At 45.6% G+C, this 18,953-nt stretch overlaps 1 protein-coding gene across 1 annotated transcript; it reads left to right on the forward strand.

The window, feature by feature from the left end:
* Positions 1–841: 841 nt before the first annotated feature.
* Positions 842–17,596, forward strand: LOC108926285 (dysbindin domain-containing protein 1-like). The gene is made up of 5 exons (XM_018738886.2): positions 842–1,152; positions 4,724–4,867; positions 10,559–10,696; positions 16,156–16,209; positions 16,434–17,596. Exons 1-5 carry the CDS (start codon positions 1,122–1,124, stop codon positions 16,586–16,588), a joined length of 522 nt encoding a protein of 173 aa, XP_018594402.1. The 5' UTR covers positions 842–1,121; the 3' UTR covers positions 16,589–17,596.
* Positions 17,597–18,953: the final 1,357 nt, after the last annotated feature.

Here is an 18,953-nt window from a genome sequence, read left to right on the forward strand (position 1 = left end):
CAATTTAACTCCGCCCATTTTCATACCATGCAATTAGGCTCCACCCATTTTCACACCATCCAATTTGGCTCCGGCCCGCCGCCGCCCAATTTCATACCAGCCAATTCGGCTCCGGCCCCCTCCGCCCAATTTCATACCGGCCAATTCCACTCCACTCCACTCGAGTCTCTGCCTCTGGCCACATGGGCCATCTTCCGGGACAGTGGGTCATGAACAAGAATTCTCTCTTCTGCCCCTTAACACTAAAAAACATGTTTTGGGGGAGGGGTTTGTTTGGAACGTCACCACTTTGGGCCTTCATAACAGACATGACTGTTTGTCTGGGACATGTGGATGTCGGCTTGAAGGTTCAGCAGGATTCAGTGGCACTGCACCTCCAGGTGAGCAAAGGTGTACGAGCAACTGCTTACAGACAGCAGGGGGAAGGCACAGAGGGGAGCCAAGGGAGTGTAGCTCACTGTCAGCAGCACATAGCTAATGTTATTACACGTGTGATTCTGTTGGAGAGACGCTCCTGAAGGAGTTCACAGACAGTCAGATCACCAAGGAAACCCTCCATCATCCTCCGGAGGCCAGGCCCCTTTGCAGCTGGGGGGGGGGGGGGGGGGGTAGGTTACGCCTAGTTTCCGCTGACGTCCCGTTGCTATGGCGAGCTGTCTGTGTATGCTCCTCTGGGAGGATGTTCATCCACCCCCCTCCCCAGGAGAAAGAACACACAGGCCGATCACTGTCACACACACTCGGTGCGCGGCCCCTCCTCCCCCACGGCTGAGCCCATCCTCTGTGTCTGGGCAGTTTGCCACCCCCCATCCCCCGCGCTCTGCAGTCCGGCCATCCCGAGCTCATTGCAAACACAGAGCTTACACTGCGAAGTAGCTGTGTGCTCAGCCGAGCGAGACGGCCTCTCTCTCACTTGCTCGCAGTGTGGGGCTGCTGTGGCCAGGTGACCGGCACCGTAGGGAATACTCATGGCAAGAAGAAGGGGCTCAAGGGGGTGTCCCTGCTGCTCGATGCTGCGGTGAGAGCAGCGGGTGGGCAGGTCTCTCTCCACTTGTCCCTGTCCCCCCGTCCTGTTGCTCATGCCACTACTGTAGACAGCTGCACGCACTCGGCTCGACCAGATGGAGGCACGGGGAGGAGCGGGCAGCCCAGGTAAGTGGGGGTCTGGTCCGTTTTAGTGGCACGCACACCTGTGCGTCTTCATGGAGCAAGAAGAAGGAAAGAGCAGAGTTAGAAGCAACCGCTGAGAGGGGAAGTTGTGACAGTCTAGTTGAGGGACACATATATAGCAAAAGAAATTATTAAATTGCAATGACCACGTTTTCAGGAAAAGATACGCTAAGAATAAAAAGGCAGTAAAAAAACACTGGCGCTGTTCACGTGTCCTGTTTAGTTTAGTTGGAAAGAACATGAACTGCACTAAAGAATAAGGAACGCAGACGGTGAAGCAGCAGGTGGACAGTCAGCAGGACAGAGACTTTCGATTGTGGTCGAGTGGATGGGAGGTCAGGTGGGAACTGGAGCCGTGGGATCGATTTGCGACATTTACACTTTAAGGAATCATCAGCTGACAGGTTTCACACTCAGCCGGCAGTGAGTATGGCAGCCTAACAGTGGAAAAGCGCCGCGCCGTTCCAGGTGCGAGTGAAGGACACAGCAGCGCACAGCAATTGCAGGTGAAACACACACCCTGGACCTCAGCCATGGTGAAATCACGCTAAGCTCTGGTTCTTGAATCCAGGGACAGACATTTCACAGCATGACAGAGGTTTCTGGCACGCTGAGTTTGTGGAGTTGCGCATTTGTTGAAGGTGAAAGGAATCTATCGTGTGTGTGGAGGGGGGCAGGTCTGGGACGCCAGACTGCATTGTTGAGCCTTCTGGAGGTGCTGTGGGCCTAATTCAATGCAACACCGACAAAGTGAAGTGCCCACTTGACAACCTCAATGAAATACCCATATTGGCACCCTGTGGTTTATGTGGTGGTTAGGGGAGGGAATTAAGCCGCTGAGTCTTGAGCCATGGAGATGTATGATGGCAATGCTGGATGTTTTTCTCTGTGGCTTCGTGGCGAAGCCGGTTGGACTGGGTCCAATATATGCATGGGATGTAACATCTTGTCCTGTGTATGTCGAATGGATGGCTGTGTGGCTTACTCTCCGAAGGGAGAGTCGGCTGCACCACTGCACAAGCTGAAATGAAAAGCACCGGAAATGCAACGATTACTAAACATTGTTGCTCAAGGGAGCTCGTTTGGGACCGCCGTCTGCAAAGGATTCTGGGTAAAGTCCTTTGATCACGGAGGGGTTAGGACCTGCAACAAACTGGGGGGAGGTGGGGATGCAGCTAACGGACATGTTCACTTCAGTCTTTGTCACAAGCCTGCTACATTTAAGACTTTTCGGACAAACAGTGCAGAGTCCCTGCGAACAAAGACCCTCTGAGAGCTGCAGATTGTGACCGCAGTTTACCGCACTCAGAATTAAATGCACTTGGGCTCTGTGGAAAAACAGAAAATGGATGGGAATTCGGGAAGGTGAACCTGCTGTGAAATACCGTGGCGCTGTGCTGCATTTCCCCACAAGGCCTAGGAGCAGCAGGTCTGGGCTCCGAGGAAGGTTCCAGAACAACTGTGACGGACCGTCCCACGTGGGAGGGTTCGGGTTAGGGTCCTGCCTCTTGACGGGACGCCCACAGGTCCACAGTCTCAGCATCACATGCAGCAGAAACGGCCAAACTTGGACACAAGGCTTGCGGGAAGAGTCACCCGTCTGGGGGGGAAAGAGAGCACATTGTGAGCGTGAAGCAGGGCGAATATTTGAGGAATCGTCGTCGCGGGAAAGCCACCCTCACAGGGGTCTGTCTCACACAATTTATTTTTACCAAATGAATTTGACCATTTGTTTCCAAATAGCCAGCAATAGAAGGACCAGCTGTTTTCTCTCAACGTCGCTAATTCTGGCTCCACACACACACACACACACACACACACACACACACACACGCCCACACACACACGCCCAAGCAGTGCACTAAAGAAAAGACTTTCTATTTTAACACTGTCCGTAAAGTTTCTGCAGCTGAACCAAATCACTGAACACAAAAATAGACGTACCGTACCAGGTGTGTACAAGTGCTTTTAAAGATACAGGTGTGGCGCTAAATTTTGCACGCGGCGACCCTCAAATTCATTTTCGCAGGAATTTGCAATATTAAAATAGAGATTAAATGGGACAAACACAGCTCCACAAGGGAGCAGACGGAGAGACGGGTGTGCACTTGTAATCACACCCTGGAATTTTTCCACGCCTGAAACGAGGGTCTTCGTATTACAAGGTCAAACCGCTGGAGATCATGTGCTGTGGGATGGAAAAGCTGCCTGTCCAGACATGTCTGGTAGCATCGCCAGCAGCAGGCCTGGGAGAAGTTTGTGAGATTGTGAGGACAGGAAAGAAATGGGGAGGGAGAGAGACGTCACACATGGAGCAGGGTCTTGAAAATGTTCAGCCACTCGGTGCCCCGAGAACAAGAGTTCTCACAAATGCAGAGACGCTGCAGGGATCGCAGCAGCCAGAGACTCTTGGTGCCAGTAAACCCTCCGCAGGAGAGCTTCCCTGCAGTGCAGTGGTGTGACACACCAGCCTTTAACTGCTCAGCTGCCAGTTCCAGTGTGAGAATGGGGTCCCTGCGTCAGTACTCTGGAGCATGGTAGCCCTATTTGTCCAGGTCACCCCTGTGTACAAATAAATTTGAAAATGGCTCTTGGTAAAAGCATCGATTAAGCAGGTGGACGATAACACACCAAACAAGAATTACTAAAAGTTGGCAGAATAACACATTTATTCAGAAAGTTACCATGTGCGCTCTTACCTACGGGTCTGGTTCTATTAATCCTAAAGTCCTATTTTCTCACTCAGAAATGCTGAATCTCTGTTCACATTATAGAAGGGTCTTAAAACTCACCTCTTCCCTGATCTCTTAAGCACATGCAATGTGTAAATGTTTATGCTCTGTTACTTTGAGATCATAACTGTTGAATAACAGATAAACTTTCACACAGCTACTCCTGTAATGAAAATGTTTAATAAAAAAATAAAAACAGGAATTTGATTAGGAATTGATTATTTAGATAAACTTTCACACAGCTACTCCTGTAATGTAACGTAAATGTTTATATATAGAACGTATAAATTATTACTAGGAAGGTGATCAGGAACTGTGGATGTTCTGATGAAGTTTTATTCAGCTACTTGTGTGATGAACAGTTTCCATCCACCATATGAACCAAACTGCAATTAAGAATCATGCGTCTGCATGTATGTCTCTCTTCCTGCTAATGTAATGCACACATTGTATTTTTGACGAGATCCACATCACTTTGGAGAAAAGCATCTGCTAAATGAATAAATGTAAATTTAAATATTTTACCAGCTGCCACTGAAAACAGAATTAGTCAATCACTGTTCTTTGTTCCTTTTTTCAGCATGTGTGTGTGTGTTCTGCTGGGTGTCCTCCAGCTCTCTGCAATCCCATCTCCAGCTGATCTACACTCAGCCTGTTTCAGAGGATGTTAATGGCAACAGCAATAAGAACACAGTGTAAAGCATGGGACAGAACTAGGAGCCTTCATTCAAGCATATAACGATGAATGAAACCCAGAAGGAAACGGTGTCCTATAACATGGACGTCGCTCCCTCATACTGCTCTCTCACCTTTCTCGGCAGAGCCAAACAAAGACGCGCAGAAGCTACGGAGGCCTTCCAGCTCAGGGGAAGTGAACACAGAACCTTCCCACAATGCCTCAGGAGGAGCGGAGAGAGGATTTCCGGTGCCCATCTCTGGGCTGCTTCAGGTCGCAGAGAGGAGACGTGAGTACAGGGTGGCTGGAGGGATGCAGACATGGGTTATTGGTCCCACTATACTCATTTCAGTCTTTTTTTTTTTACAACGTGTGTATATCTGTCTCACACTGAAGTGCACAGTACCCACTCATAAAACACACAGATAAGAATGGGGGGGCATTGGGAAGGACGGGCCATTTATCTTAGAAAGAGGACGAGTCCCAGGGCGCTGCCCTTCTCACGCTCTGCACCCAAACTCACTCAAGAGGTTTTTTTTTTTTTTTCACGCCCTTCAATATTCCTGGTAAACCATGTTTAATAAGATGTGCTTCTTTGGAAAGGGTCTCTATGCATGACCGTTATGACCATGACCATAACCATAACCCAGCTCTTTCACCTTCCTATGCATAGACGTGCATAAATATTCATCTGGAAGATACTTTTGTCAAAAGTGCTACAGTTTTACTTAGCAGGAGCACAGTGACTCTTCCAGCAAGTGGACTCGCCTTCTCCAGCTTAAACTGTGGGTGTTGACAGCCACTGCGCTTGGCAACCCAGTGACACCCAGCTGTGGACTCACACAGGGCTCATGGTGGGGATGGCGCATAGGGAGCCCCGGCTCATTGTGCTTTGTTACCACACCACTGAAAGGCACCAGTGTGTGGCCTGCACAGGGGACGTGATCTTCCTCCCGTCGAGAGAGCGAACAGGAGGCCACAAACATACCACACAAGCATGCAATTGTGTGTGGACCGTCTCTAAGGCAATATAGACACGCTAGGAGACTCGGTATTCGTAACCAAAGACTCAGTGTGCCAGGAAAGGAAGACAGACACACACACACTTTTTTTGAGACACTGGCTTCCAAGGGTATCTCCCATAGTAAATGTACAGTAAGGGTCAGCAGATGCCATAAAGGTTAGAGCTGGGTTCAGATCTCACCCCCTACTGTAGTACCCTTGATTGAGGTACTTACCCTGAACTGATACAATTACCCTGTTGTGTAAATGAAGAAACCAGAGTAAGTAGTTCAGGAGAAACCTGTGAGCTAAATTAACATGATAGTAATAACTGGACAGTGGTTTCACTTTCAGCGAATTGTTCAGCTTTTGCAATTTGTGCAGCTCTGAAGAAATATGGTCAAATCATTTTTTTCCTGTATCATACACGAGTATGATTTATTGCAGGATAGAAATAGCTCCCCCAGGGAGAGCAAACACAGATGGGAGTGGGATTTGTGCCAGCAGTGGACAGGGTTAGGGAGTGTGTTGAAGGTGTGCAGTGAATTTGGACTCTGGATAAGATTTCTATGTTGTGTGATGCTGAAGCAGTTCTGGGTGAGTCTTACTTCCACATGCTCGTGGTGCTCATGGTCCCACCCATATGAAACTACTGCAACGGGACCTGTCGCACACAGGAGGAGCCACCGCAGTGTTTCCTGCCGCGCTTCCTTCTCACACTCTGTGCATCAGTCCAACCTGTCATTCAAATTACTTCCCGCTTCACACACTTTACGTTTCACCAACAGAAGTACTTGTGACCTGCTAGTTTTGCTTGCTCCGGCCCAGCAGTACCTACAGCCCGAGGCGAGACCTCTTTCAGTGACTCCCAGTTTTGCCTCTTCCAGTCCCAAAATAAAAAGGCAGATTAGCGAACCTTGTTCGGGATTTTGCTCCAGTTCTGTTTTTTTACAGTGCAATCGGAGACACCTGTAGCTGTTCTTTCACGCACAAGCGGAACGTAAAAGGCGTTAAAGCAAAACAACTCAGCACTGATGTGCCCCACATAAAATGCATAAATCACACCTAGGAAATAAAGTAAGTCAAGAAAACAAGGATATTTTTATCAGATAGACAAAGTGCTGTTTTCAACCGAGCAGGACCATTAGAATAGAACACTTCTATGACATTTTTACCGCATGTTTTCTGGACAGACAATAGACTATGTAACACAGTTCCTCAAAGCATATGCATACGGTGCAGCTGCTGCAAAGCATGTGAACCCTGTAGGGATGGTCTTTATTCCAGAATAAAATATCAAAATAAACTGATTTAGATTAAAAGAATCTAACTCGTAAAATAAATTTATACAATGAATAAATGATTATGATTTACACACCTGATTCTACTTACCTCCTTGGTTTAATCAATGACACTTGGGGTTCGCTTATTTTTGCACCTGCACTAATTCTGTTTTTCTGCTACACACATAGTTTCCTGTAATACAACATATGGAACTGGTCATTACAAACCTGCTGTTTCACATGAGAAAGACTGCTTCTGAGTCAAAAACGATTTCCTGGTAAAAACTAAGCGACACAAGAGCTTCACATACTTTCAAGCAGCACTTCATGTTATCATAAATATGTATACCTTTAATCCCTCTTCACAGCTCATTTCAACATGAGCTTGCATAGCTGCAAAAGGAGGACGTACAGCGGATTACATGCTGAGCCTTAGGAGCAACCTCAATACTATAAGCACAGAGATGTGCACTGATACGATAAAGGAGGGATTAGTTCAGGAAGGTGTGTGCGTATGTGCACACACACGAGACATGTGGCAGATAGACTCAGATGTGTGAACTAACGATGAGCCATCAGATGGAGAGCCCTGTAATTAACAGCACTACAGGCGATTGCACATGGTGTGACCGATGGTTGCGTCCACCCTGTGGTCCGGCCCTGTACAAGGAAAGTGACTCTGCCCATTATCTCTCAGCTGTTTACCTGGAGGGGAAGCAGAGCTCATTAGGGGACATTAAAAGGCATCACAAAGATGCATTTAAAGCATTTTGTTTCGGGATGACCATGCAATATCCAGATAGTTAAGTGACACTTAAAGCTGTCCCTCTGACATCCACCCTACGGAGCTCGTATTGTCCCCGGGGAGTCAGACAAACACTAACTTATTTTGCCCGTTTTCTTTCGTCAAGTCAGCAGTCCAGCTGTTGACTGGCACACAAGACACATTTCCTTCCCAAAATGAACTAAATACCCCATTTTTGTTACAGAGCAGCTGAGGCCACACAGGCTGTGTTGCAGTGCAGAGTAACTGTAGCATGTAAGGGACTTATGTGTGATAACAAGAGGGCAGAGTCCCCAAAGCAAGACACTGAGAGGGACCAGAGACTGGAGTGGAGGAGTTTTAGTCTCTGCTCTGGTTTGCTTCTCCCCAAAACCCTTGTTCAGTAAAATACCACTGAAACCACACTTTGTGTCTTCCTGTTGTGAGAAGACCCAGCCATTTGCTACAGTAATAATATGTAATTGTTTTTACAATATTTACAGTATCTGATGCTTTTCTAAAGCAACTTACAGTGTTAAGCTGCTTACAATTATTTAGAATTTAGACAACTGGATAATTTTACTGGAGCAATTTAAGGTAAGGACCTCGCTTAAGGGTACTACAGCTGGAGGTGGGATTTGAGCCTGCCACCTTCGGGTACAAACACAGGAGCTCTAACCACTACACTACTAGCCTCCTTCCCCTTCTCCTTCCCCCTCGAGCAAGGTAAATAGGATACACTGGATTATAAAAAATTAAAAAAAGACAAGACAAGTTTCTGTAGAGAGCTCACTGAAGTCCCACTTGGGATGATACAGAAGCCGCTGGAAGCTGTTAGTTGCTGACAATGTTGCTTCTTCATTTTGCATGAGTCATAAACAACTGATCCTGTGGGAGAGTTTTGATGGTAAGACTCAAGGATGGGGAGGAACATGGGCATGCAGCCAAACAGCAGGAATGGTCAGAATGAGAGAACCTACCACCAGCCTCCCTCCTAACTTCTTGACTCAACATTCTCAGATTAAATACATACTGGAAAACTGAATCTCAAGGGTTCAGTCACACAGACAAGTAAAATTTATTTTGCACTTCACAATCAGCAGATTTTTGTATAGACTAAGGTAAAGAAGTCCCAGGAGAACAACACCATAGCTGCTCAACTACCCAGACCTGGAGCAGATGGTGCAGTGGTTAGACCTGCTGCCTTCCACTCATAGAATTAAGGTTCAGATCTCACCTTCTACTATAGTACCCATGATCAAGGTACTTACTCCAGTAAACACTACCCAGCTGTATAAATGGGAAAAATCACAGTAAATAGCTCAACACGAAGTCATGTAGAAGAAAAACATCAGCTGAATGAATAAATGTATGCTTGGCTTTTACTGCCCCACCCCATAATCAGAGTTCTGTAAGCGTGTTGTTCTTAATGAATCTTAAAGTGGCCCCTGTGCCTTAAGAGAGTGTTATGGAACACCAGCAAAAATTTTTACTCCTATTTTTACTCCTTCAAACCCATAGGCTTCCTCTTCATTTCACCGTAAATGCACATTGTAAAAAATCTCTTCTTTGGTTAAAATATGCAAGGAAAAAAATAAGCCTAAACTTGTCACCAAAAAGGGTTCTGGCACAGTGGCAAACACACAGGACAGGAGATTGTTTTGACACTTCGGTGGACACTATATTTGTGGCGGGTGAAAGAGGTATATTTCCATTTATATTTATTCATTCAGCAGACACTTTTCTCCAAAGCCACGCTGATCTCCGAGAAAATACAAAGAGTGCATCTAGGAAAGAGAAACTTGGATGCAGACAAGTGATTCAGGAGTTCAGTTAATTTGTCACAGTCCACCACACTAACCAATATAATCAGTATACGTCACAAGAGTAGCTGATTATAGCTTTACCCATTATTCAGCTATATCTGATCAAAAAATTATTTAAACATTTAGACATTCACCATGCACTTAAGAGATCAGTGGAGAAGTGTGTCTGAAAGAGGTGAGTTTTGTATGCTGCTGCACTGCAGATCGGTGCAGGTGAGAGAGGGCCACTGCTCTACCCCCAGCCAGGACACAGCAGCTCAGCCAAGCCAAGTCATCAGATCCCTCCAGGATCTACCAGGGCCAGAACAGTCATCTGTTCTTCACGTCAGCAGTTCAGGACACTGCTGACCTAGAACCAACCCAGACCCAGCTTTCAGAAACTGTGTAAGACCCATAACCAAACACTGCTGGTCATTAATGAGCTGCATCAGGCCTTGATACAGGCTTATATGGCACAAAGGCCAGATGCTGGACAACCCAAACAGTTGTGGACAAATGACAAACCCACACACAGTCTCAGCCTCCTTGTCTGTGGTGCTAAATGACCGTCTCCTGGAAGCAAAGCTCTTATGATTCAGTGCTATCAGCTGAAGATACAACAGGAGCTCTTTTTTCACATGAAGAACATGGAATTTAAGATGCAGAGACCCTGACTGAATAAGTCTGAATGACTTTCATTCTGCTCTATTAACCTGCTCTCCAGTTACAAATCAGTAGGTAGGGGAAAACTGCTGATCTGCCAGTAATTTGTCATGATGGAGTACTTCATGAGGGACTAGAAGTTCTAAATCAACCTGGAACCGAAGGATGAAACTTCTACAGTTCTTTGCAATGTGCTCAGTCTATAATATCTCATTTTAAGTTCTAGTGTAACCTACTGCATGAAGTGAGACAGGCTTGGCCCACAAGACAAGTAGTAAAATTAGTAAAATACAATACAATTAGGTTCTCACACAGCAACCGATACCTGAGGGATTCAGCGGAAGCTTATAAAAGGAGCGGTAAATAGAGAGCAGTCCAGTTGAGTCTGAAGAAGTAGGCTGATGCTCTCATGACAACGTCTATGGTGCTCATCATTCTTTTCCGCCTCCTTCTGTGTCCTCCAGAGCCCCTGAGCAGCGTGTCCTCCCTGGAGGTGCACTTTGACCTCCTAGATCTGACCGAGCTCACGGATATGTCTGACCAGGAGCTGACCGAGGTCTTTGTCGATTCAGATGAAGAACACCACAATGAATTGGCAGCAAGTAAGTGAGCCTTCCAATTACCATGGTACCCCAACCTACTACAGAGTATCCTGTAAACTCACCCCACTGAATTCAAGTTGTTCACGTGTCATTTCCCTCCATTTCCCAGTAAATATTATTTGTTTCAGAATCTTTATATAAAGCTCCATGGGATATATTTATATATAGTACTTTAGTTTAAAGTGTTTCCATGCTGAGGCTGATTCCTAAAAACACTTACTTTGATAAATCAAAACAAGGTGGTTTAAAAGCAGTGCTTTCAGCCCTACTGGATAGATCACCCTTTCACAAAGAATACCAACCAACCAACATCTACAACCGCTTGTCCAGAGCAGGGTCGTGGCAAGCTGGAGTCTAACCAGGGCACAGGGCACAAGACTGAAGGGGGAGGGGGACACACCCTGGATGGGATGCCAATCCACCACAAGGCACCCCAAGCAGGGCTCGAACCTCGGGCCCGCCAGAGAGCAGGCACTGGCCAAACCCACCGCGCCACCGCACCCCCCTTCACAAAGAATATACAAAACTATTTCTAAAAAAAAAAAGCACTGAAAATAGAGCATAACAGATCACGCTGGTTTCACCCCACCATAACTTTCAGTTCATGTATTTATGTTTTTGGCCGGACTGCTGAATTGTCTCGGAGGTACTGCACCGAGCTACCGTACGGAGGGCTCGCCTGTAATGGACACCCATCATCAATTAAGTACACTGCCATTTCATCTGTTGTGTGAAAATATGGTGATGATTGAAGCGCTAACCCTCATTTACACCTCATTTTAATCACATTTCATTCGATCTGTTTCATTCACGTCCCAAAATGCCTCTGTAATCTGCAGGCACCTGGAAAGAGCATATGAGAATACGCACGAGCCAAATAAATGGGCTTTTCCCACCGCGTTAATAAAATCCTAACAGACTTTCCTTTCATAGCACACCGGGAATTGCATATCTGGACCTGTTTTTTCATTGCCCAGACAAGCACAATGACAGCTACTTCCATGGAATAATTATTTAGCAAAAAGCGATACTGGTGCTTTGCCAGCAGAGCCATTTGCATCCAGCCAGATACATGCACTCGCACTGCCAAGACTTTACTTCTGCAGCAAAACACTTACCACAGCTGCCACAGACATTACCGCAGTAATACAATATCAGCCACAACATCATTGTTACCATATAAAAAGTTCAAAGAGCAAAAAGCACGTAATGAGCGTGTAATCCCTGTTTGATGTGCCAGGCCGTCAGTTTTAATACAGATGGAATCTCTTTTGGCAATATATTTCCCTGAATGATTTCAAACAGCAGCTTTGACTTCGGAAGCCGGTAAAAGAGTCTCTGCCAACCTCTAACTAGAGAGCAATGAGCCACATTAAAAACACTTGCAGTGTACAGTTGTGCAGCCCTGCTCTACAGACTGTCCATCCATTCAGTGCGAGGTTGCAGAACAGCAGCTACCACCCCGTCAACAGCACATGAAAGCATTTCAGATGAGAATGCCCCTCGAGAGTACCAGGCCATTCATAAACACAATAAACCGTGTAATTACAGCACGTCCCCACCATAGCAGCCTCTGCACCGGGTTCTGCAAAGCTCAGCCTGGTTGGTCACAACCAACATAAGAAAAATTCCTCTTACATTCAGACAACTTCCACTGAAACTCCACCGTTTCAGGGTGTTTTCCACAGTTCACTTACGAAAACAATGGCCAGCATTAAAGGATTGTCGCATTTCAAATATCTGCTTTTATATCACCGTTACACACACACACACACACACACACACACACACACACACACACTTTCTGAACCGCTTATCCCATACGGGGTCGCGGGGAGCTGGAGCCTAACCCGGCAACTCAGGGCGTAAGGCCGGAGAGGGAGGGGACACACCCAGGATGGGACGCCAGTCCATCACAAGGCACCCCAAGCAGGACTTGAACCCCAGACCCACCGGAGAGCAGGACCCGGTCCAATCCACTGCACCACCGCGCCCCCCCCCATCACCATTATATAATATTCTAATAATAGTTTATTAGAATATTACAGTGGACAGTAGAAAACTTACATATTTCACAGATCATTATTGTCTCCAAAGTAACTTACAATGATGGGTTTGTACACTTAGGAATTTACTCAGTTATACAGAAGGATCATTTTTAATGGAGCACTTCAGGATAAGCACCTGGATCAAAGGTACTACAGTTGGAGCAGGGAACTGAACTTTGAGTTCTTTGACCAGAAGACAGTAGTTCTAGCCTCTGGTAGGGGAGTGGCATTACTTTATACATTTATAACTAATAATGTTATCAAAAACATCAGTGAATGTGAGACACAGCAAACAAGTAGGTTTCACCTGACTGGCAGAAAGGCTGAAAGATAAAGAATTGTTATAGACTATGCTGAGGGAATCCTTCTCACGCTTAGAATCACCCCTGGAGTCTCACATCTGACGGCCACGTGGGAGCCGTACTCTTGGTCTAAACTCACTGCTCTGAATAATTCAATAGTCTCCTGGAGAGAAATTCGCTTTTTTCTCCCTTCTTTCAACATCATTCCCCGATGATGTAGAAAAAAAAAATGGGCTGTGGTTTAAAGATGCAGCTATAAATCGACAATAAACACTTGTAAAAAAATCTTAGACCTGGTGCAGCCTCCCTTTTGGCATCATTGCACAAAGAAAGAACTTTTTCACTGAATGTGTTCACATCTAGTCTAGTACAGAAAACCGCACCGTGGTGTTATTGGGTGGTAAGCAGTATTCAGATGAGCATTAACATGTCATCCTGTGTCTGCTGCTGCCCTGCTGTCATACCCTTGGATAGGTATTTAACAACCTAAAATACAGTAAAATATGTATAAAGTTGTAAACTCTCAAGTCTGTGGAGAAAAAGAAATTCTAAATAAAATAAAATAAATATATCTTTTCCTACGTGCTGATCAGAATCTCTGGGTTTATTGTGTTGTACGGTGTCATTAGCAGAAATGGAAAATGCTGCTTTTAATGATCACTTGTTATAGAACGAGTCCAGGTCACATTAATCAGTGGCTGTACTGAACGAAACAGCCCAGACGATCCGGTGACCTTTAAGATAAGTCACTATAAGGAGTCATACAAAGACTGATGGGATTGGCCCCTCTGACACCTTAAATGAAGACTCATGGGACTGCAGATTATGGACCACATCCTTTTGCTCCAGGGGTGGCGAGCAAAGGGAAAGCTTAATGAGACAGGGGAGGGGTGTCAGGGGCATGCCCTTATAGGGGAGAACCAAATGAGAGCAGTGCACCATGGGTTGCTCCACGGCCCATAAGCTCCTTTAATCGACCCCATAATTGCACACATAACATCTCCACTGTTAAACAGCTGAACTAACCAATAAACAGAGAGAAAAAAACAAACAGTAACACATTAGACAGTGTGGTCATTCTCGAACTATGAACCTGTTATAATTGTGTGTCCACTGGAGAACTCCACAGTGCAGCAAGAACAGCGAACAGCTGGGAAAGATGAAGGCAGTTTTAAGGTGACATTTGGGTGCATTCAATGTTCTGCCACAACTCAATAAGCAGCCAAGGCCCAGAGCTTCTCGCAGCATCTCTGCACCCATATTCATGAGGACCGCGAGTCAGTCGGGGTGGTGCCGGGGTCGGGCAGTGCCGCGCTCATACAGACAAAGACTGAATCTGTCTCAGCAGTGCCCAGTTTTTTTTGAGAACTATGGCTGTGGCTCAGACACACACACACACACACAAAGCTGTCAGAATCCACAAAATCAATAGCAACACTTTGGACGGGGAACATGGAATATGAGTACGAGGGGAGCTGTGATTTACAGCAGTGATAACCTTTGAGAAAGAAGTACTGAGCAGACAGTTTATCAATCCATTTAAGAATGATTAGTAGACAGTTTTACTTTTTGTAATGTCCCACTTACTGTGTTCATCAAATACTGACTAAATGTGGGAAAACAGAACTGCTGCTTTTTTTCGGAAAAGCTCTGTTGATTATCTTGACATCTTCACAGACCTCTACAGTAACTATTATCACACATTTATGTTTTTATGAAAACAATAATGTTTTAGCTCGACAGTGGTGATGTATGCAGCTAGGTGACATTAGAGACCGGGAAAAGCAGCACATCTGTTGGTAAACAAACACGTGATAAAAAAATTACAACGTGTCATTCATTCATCAGGGCCATGTATATTGTCCTAACTGAAGACAAGAGTTAAAGCTGCAGCAAAGCTCATCTCTCAAAGCACAAAAGCATCACTTATTGGGGGAAAAAAAAAAAAAAAAAAACAGTCTGGTTCCAATGCAGGCTAATTTCTAAACAGGATTTGTGAATTTCACATGGATAATAAGACATGGTGGGATAAACTAAGCAAGGCACTGATTTCAGGACTCGGAGACTTTCGATCTCAGGATCTGGGGATATAATATACACCTGCCTTCTTTGGCATCATCAGCCAAAATAAAAAGAAAATCAATCACCATGTTTTCAGCACTTGAACTGCACTGTGAGAAGGGGTCTACAAATTGAAAAATAAGGAACTGGGACTCTGGAAGCAGTTACGGCCAAGAGAAAGTACGGAATATAAAATAAATACCTACCAGTGCAGAGCGGCCCAGAACCTGTAGCAGGAGCTGGTTTCAGGCCAGATGGATGTGGGCCGTTTGAAGGCCATCTGTGAAGCTCTGGTTTCCGTCACATGGCAGCCAGGTGGTGTTATGCAGGTGGAATCACTTTCACAACACAGCAGTCTGCCACATCCAACACTCTCCCACACAACCTGGAAAATCAGGAAAAAAAAACATTGATTTACAAGTGTAACAACTTAGATGTATGAAGGCAGAAACCTAAGGTGGCAGCAGGTGGCATAATGGCCACAGCCACTACTTACCACTCAACGGATCCAGGTTCGAATTCAACCAGCAGTGTAACCGAGCAGTATAATTATCCTAAAAATTGTCTGCATTACAAATTACCCTGTTGTATAAATAGGTAAGTGCACCAATTGTAAAAAGGGCTAACATTGTGAAAAAACAATCTGCCAAATGAATAAATGCAAGTGTAAGGATTAATCCATAACTGTCAGAATTCTAATAGGTGAGTGCCAACAAGAGCAGGAAGTACCTCTTCAATAACCTCTCAGAGGTCATCATCACTATCTGACAGTAAATTTAAGGGTATTTCCAACAGCGTTATTGACCTGTCTTTTGGTCTTGCCATCGTGTAAATTGTGGCATAATAAAGTAATAAAGTAAGATAAATAATATTTCAGGTGGAGGGGGAACTTGCTTGTGGATGTATTGTTAAAATGCTTGTCAGAAGAGGCAGTTAAATAAGAAAATAAGGATAGAAAGCAATTTTGTTCACAAACCTTAAGTTCTAACTTGATGGCTCTCGACTGTGTGTACAGTGTCCTTCACAGCTTGGTCTCATTATCCCTCAGGTTGCCCCACTGACGCTCCGGCTCTTCAGCCTCACGGTGACAGTCGTCTATCAGGTCTGAACAGCGATGCCGAGGCATAAACTGTCTTTCAAAAGACAAATTGACACAGACATCAAGAAATGTAGGAAGGGTACTATAGCAGGAGGTGGGATTCAAACCCAGGTCCTTTGATTGGAAGGCAACAGCTCTAAAGGACCATGTAGAGTTAGAGACACTCAGGTTGAGCTCTGGAGAGGAATGCCTCTAAACCCCTGTATTGCTGTGTGCTGCCTCACCAGGCCACCATCACCCGCCTCAGCCCCGAGGAGGGTACTTGCGCTCGCCCTCGTGGAGCCGGTGCAGCAGAGGAGATGCAGGGCGGGAGAGAAAACGCCAAAGCGAGTCGGACACCAGGGAGCCCTTCCCGCGGGCGGAGCGGCCCAAGCAGCCATGAGCCAGGACCGTTGGCGCTGCGGTCGGTCCATCTGTGCCGACACAGCCCTGCAGGGAAAGAAACCTCTGCTTTTAGCGAGGCCGAGAGAACAGAGGGTCTGTGGTGGTGCATGCTGGGATGTCGGTTTGTCAAACTTACAGCGATGTGAAGATTCAGCTGAGAGACGAGCTTCCGCTTAAGCGCAAAGAGACTACTAAACCACTGAAGTAGTACACTTCCCTGAGCCTCTTTTCTTTCACCTTCCATGCTGACCAAACATATACGCAAAACAAACCCCAGCATCCCAGAATTCAGAAAACTCAGAGGCACAAAGGGCATTTGAACACTTCCAGTTAAGGAGAATGTCCCAAGACAAAGAGGAGTCATCAGAAATGGACGGTCCATGTGTCCAGCACAAGGCCCTCTGCATCTGTGTGTTGACTTTGGTTTGTTCAGTGTGGAAGGGCCCTTTAAGACAAATTATAAATAACGCAGCTGTGCCATATGTTGGCATGGTGATTAGCAGCTCAGTGGACCGATGGAAAGCTGTGGTCGAGGCGACACAGACAGTGCGAGACGCCCAACCTCCCTTTCCCTGTACTACACCGTAACGTGAACACAGACTCACAAGTGGGTCCATGGGCTCCAAGTTAATGTTTCATTAAACCCTGAGAATTCAATAAATGAAGTTACAGATGAACTCGATTCGCACTTGATTTGGAATTTGGGGTGGATTTGCATTTTATGTATATAATAATATATATAATAGAAATTACTGTAAAATAGTAAGTTAGATAGTTGGCTTGACTGTGAAGCTGTTTAGAGAGGAGATGCACTGGGCCACCAAACCAGATGGTAGGTCAGTGTGCAGCCCTGAGGGTGACGCTCTGGCACTCAGGGAAACAGCGATGTGTTGGGGCAGGCTGCTGACAGGAGGCCCTAGGGGCCATGAGGCACGACATGATGCGACACACGGGAGAGAAAAAGATGCCCTTTGTTGCTTACCTGCAGCACCACTCGCAGCACTACTCGCAGCACCACTCGCAGCACCACTTCGCAGGAGCTGGGGCAGTCAGCACAACAGCGCCGTAGAGGACATGCTTTTCTACAGAGGACACACTGAAGGACACCAGAGAGAAGATGGGCCCAACTGAGAATTAAAGCTGATAGCAGTACTAATGTTGAAAAAATAAAATTAAATGAAATTAAAACATTTGTTATAGTCTCATTTTTAAAATTAAAAAAATAGTGTAGCCTACATTTGGTTGTGATATGAAAATATACTGACTCCTGTTTGTGTTTTGAAGGTTCGAGTTACAGGAGAGCTCAGGAACAGCCAAGTACAGAACAAAGGTCAGAAAGGCTGTAAGGACTGTGGCCACGCTGTGTGTCCAGTGTACCACAAACACCTGGACTTTCACCAGGAACCAAAGTGCCTGCGGGGTCTCCAGCTGTGGACATCCTGTGGCCATAGGTGTCAAAAGGCAGGAGGCTGGCAGGCGGGTGAAACCAGATCTGTTCCACCATGTGTCCGACTTCACGCTTCACTGATGAGACAATTAACATGCAAGTCGCAGCACAGACACCAAAAAGGGCACATATTTCAGTTTCTTTGTACAGCACAGTATAAATACCAAAAGCCATGATGAGTTCAAGAGAGAACAAAGAGCCTGGATGCACAGAATCACCAGGCCCTCGTCTCATAAAGAGCATTTCCACTCGTGTGGAAAAGAGCACACTAACAAAACCAGTTTAATATCACCTTGAATATGCTGATTTTTCACAAAAAAATCATAGGAATGTCTTACCATGCTCCAGGCACTATAATACACAACTTTACAATGTGAATTAAAGGCACAAAAAATCATATGAAATAGAACAAAATTCCCTCAAACTTTTACACTATTGTACACATCATTTACACATAATGAAAATGCAGATGGGTTATGGACATGCCTGAAAATGATACAACAGGAAGTACTACAGCACAGATCACAGAACCCTGGCTAGAAAACACTGCCAGTGTCTGAACCACACCAAATGTACTCAGTGGTAAACCCATTCAAAGCACACAGCCCAATAAAGCAGAGTGTATATAATCTTTATTGCAATATATTCTACTGATACAACTGGAATCCAAAATTACAGATAATGGAGTAAAAGCACCACTTACCACTTATCAATCTGACAGCCCCCAAACCCATTCTGTAAGAAACAGTACACTACCTTTTGCTGAGAAAGGATGAGAGAACACCTGCCATACTGTAAAGCCAAAGCAGTTCTGCCCATTCAAATGTCACAGCAGGCCTTTTCACATTTGGTCCACTGACATTTCCATAATCATTACAAACATAAAAACAAGGCTACCAGCTTCCTATAACAGCCA

Source organism: Scleropages formosus, chromosome 7 (assembly GCF_900964775.1).
Source record: "Scleropages formosus chromosome 7, fSclFor1.1, whole genome shotgun sequence".
Lineage (NCBI taxonomy): Eukaryota > Metazoa > Chordata > Actinopteri > Osteoglossiformes > Osteoglossidae > Scleropages > Scleropages formosus.

Coding starts and splice junctions, on each gene's coding strand:
- LOC108926285 (XM_018738886.2), top strand. CDS start 1,122: ATGGAGGCACGGGGAGGAGCGGGCAGCCCAG. Junction 1,153..4,723: donor GGGAGGAGCGGGCAGCCCAG/GTAAGTGGGGGT, acceptor CTTTCTCGGCAG/AGCCAAACAAAGACGCGCAG. Junction 16,210..16,433: donor CGGTGACAGTCGTCTATCAG/GTCTGAACAGCG, acceptor CTGCCTCACCAG/GCCACCATCACCCGCCTCAG.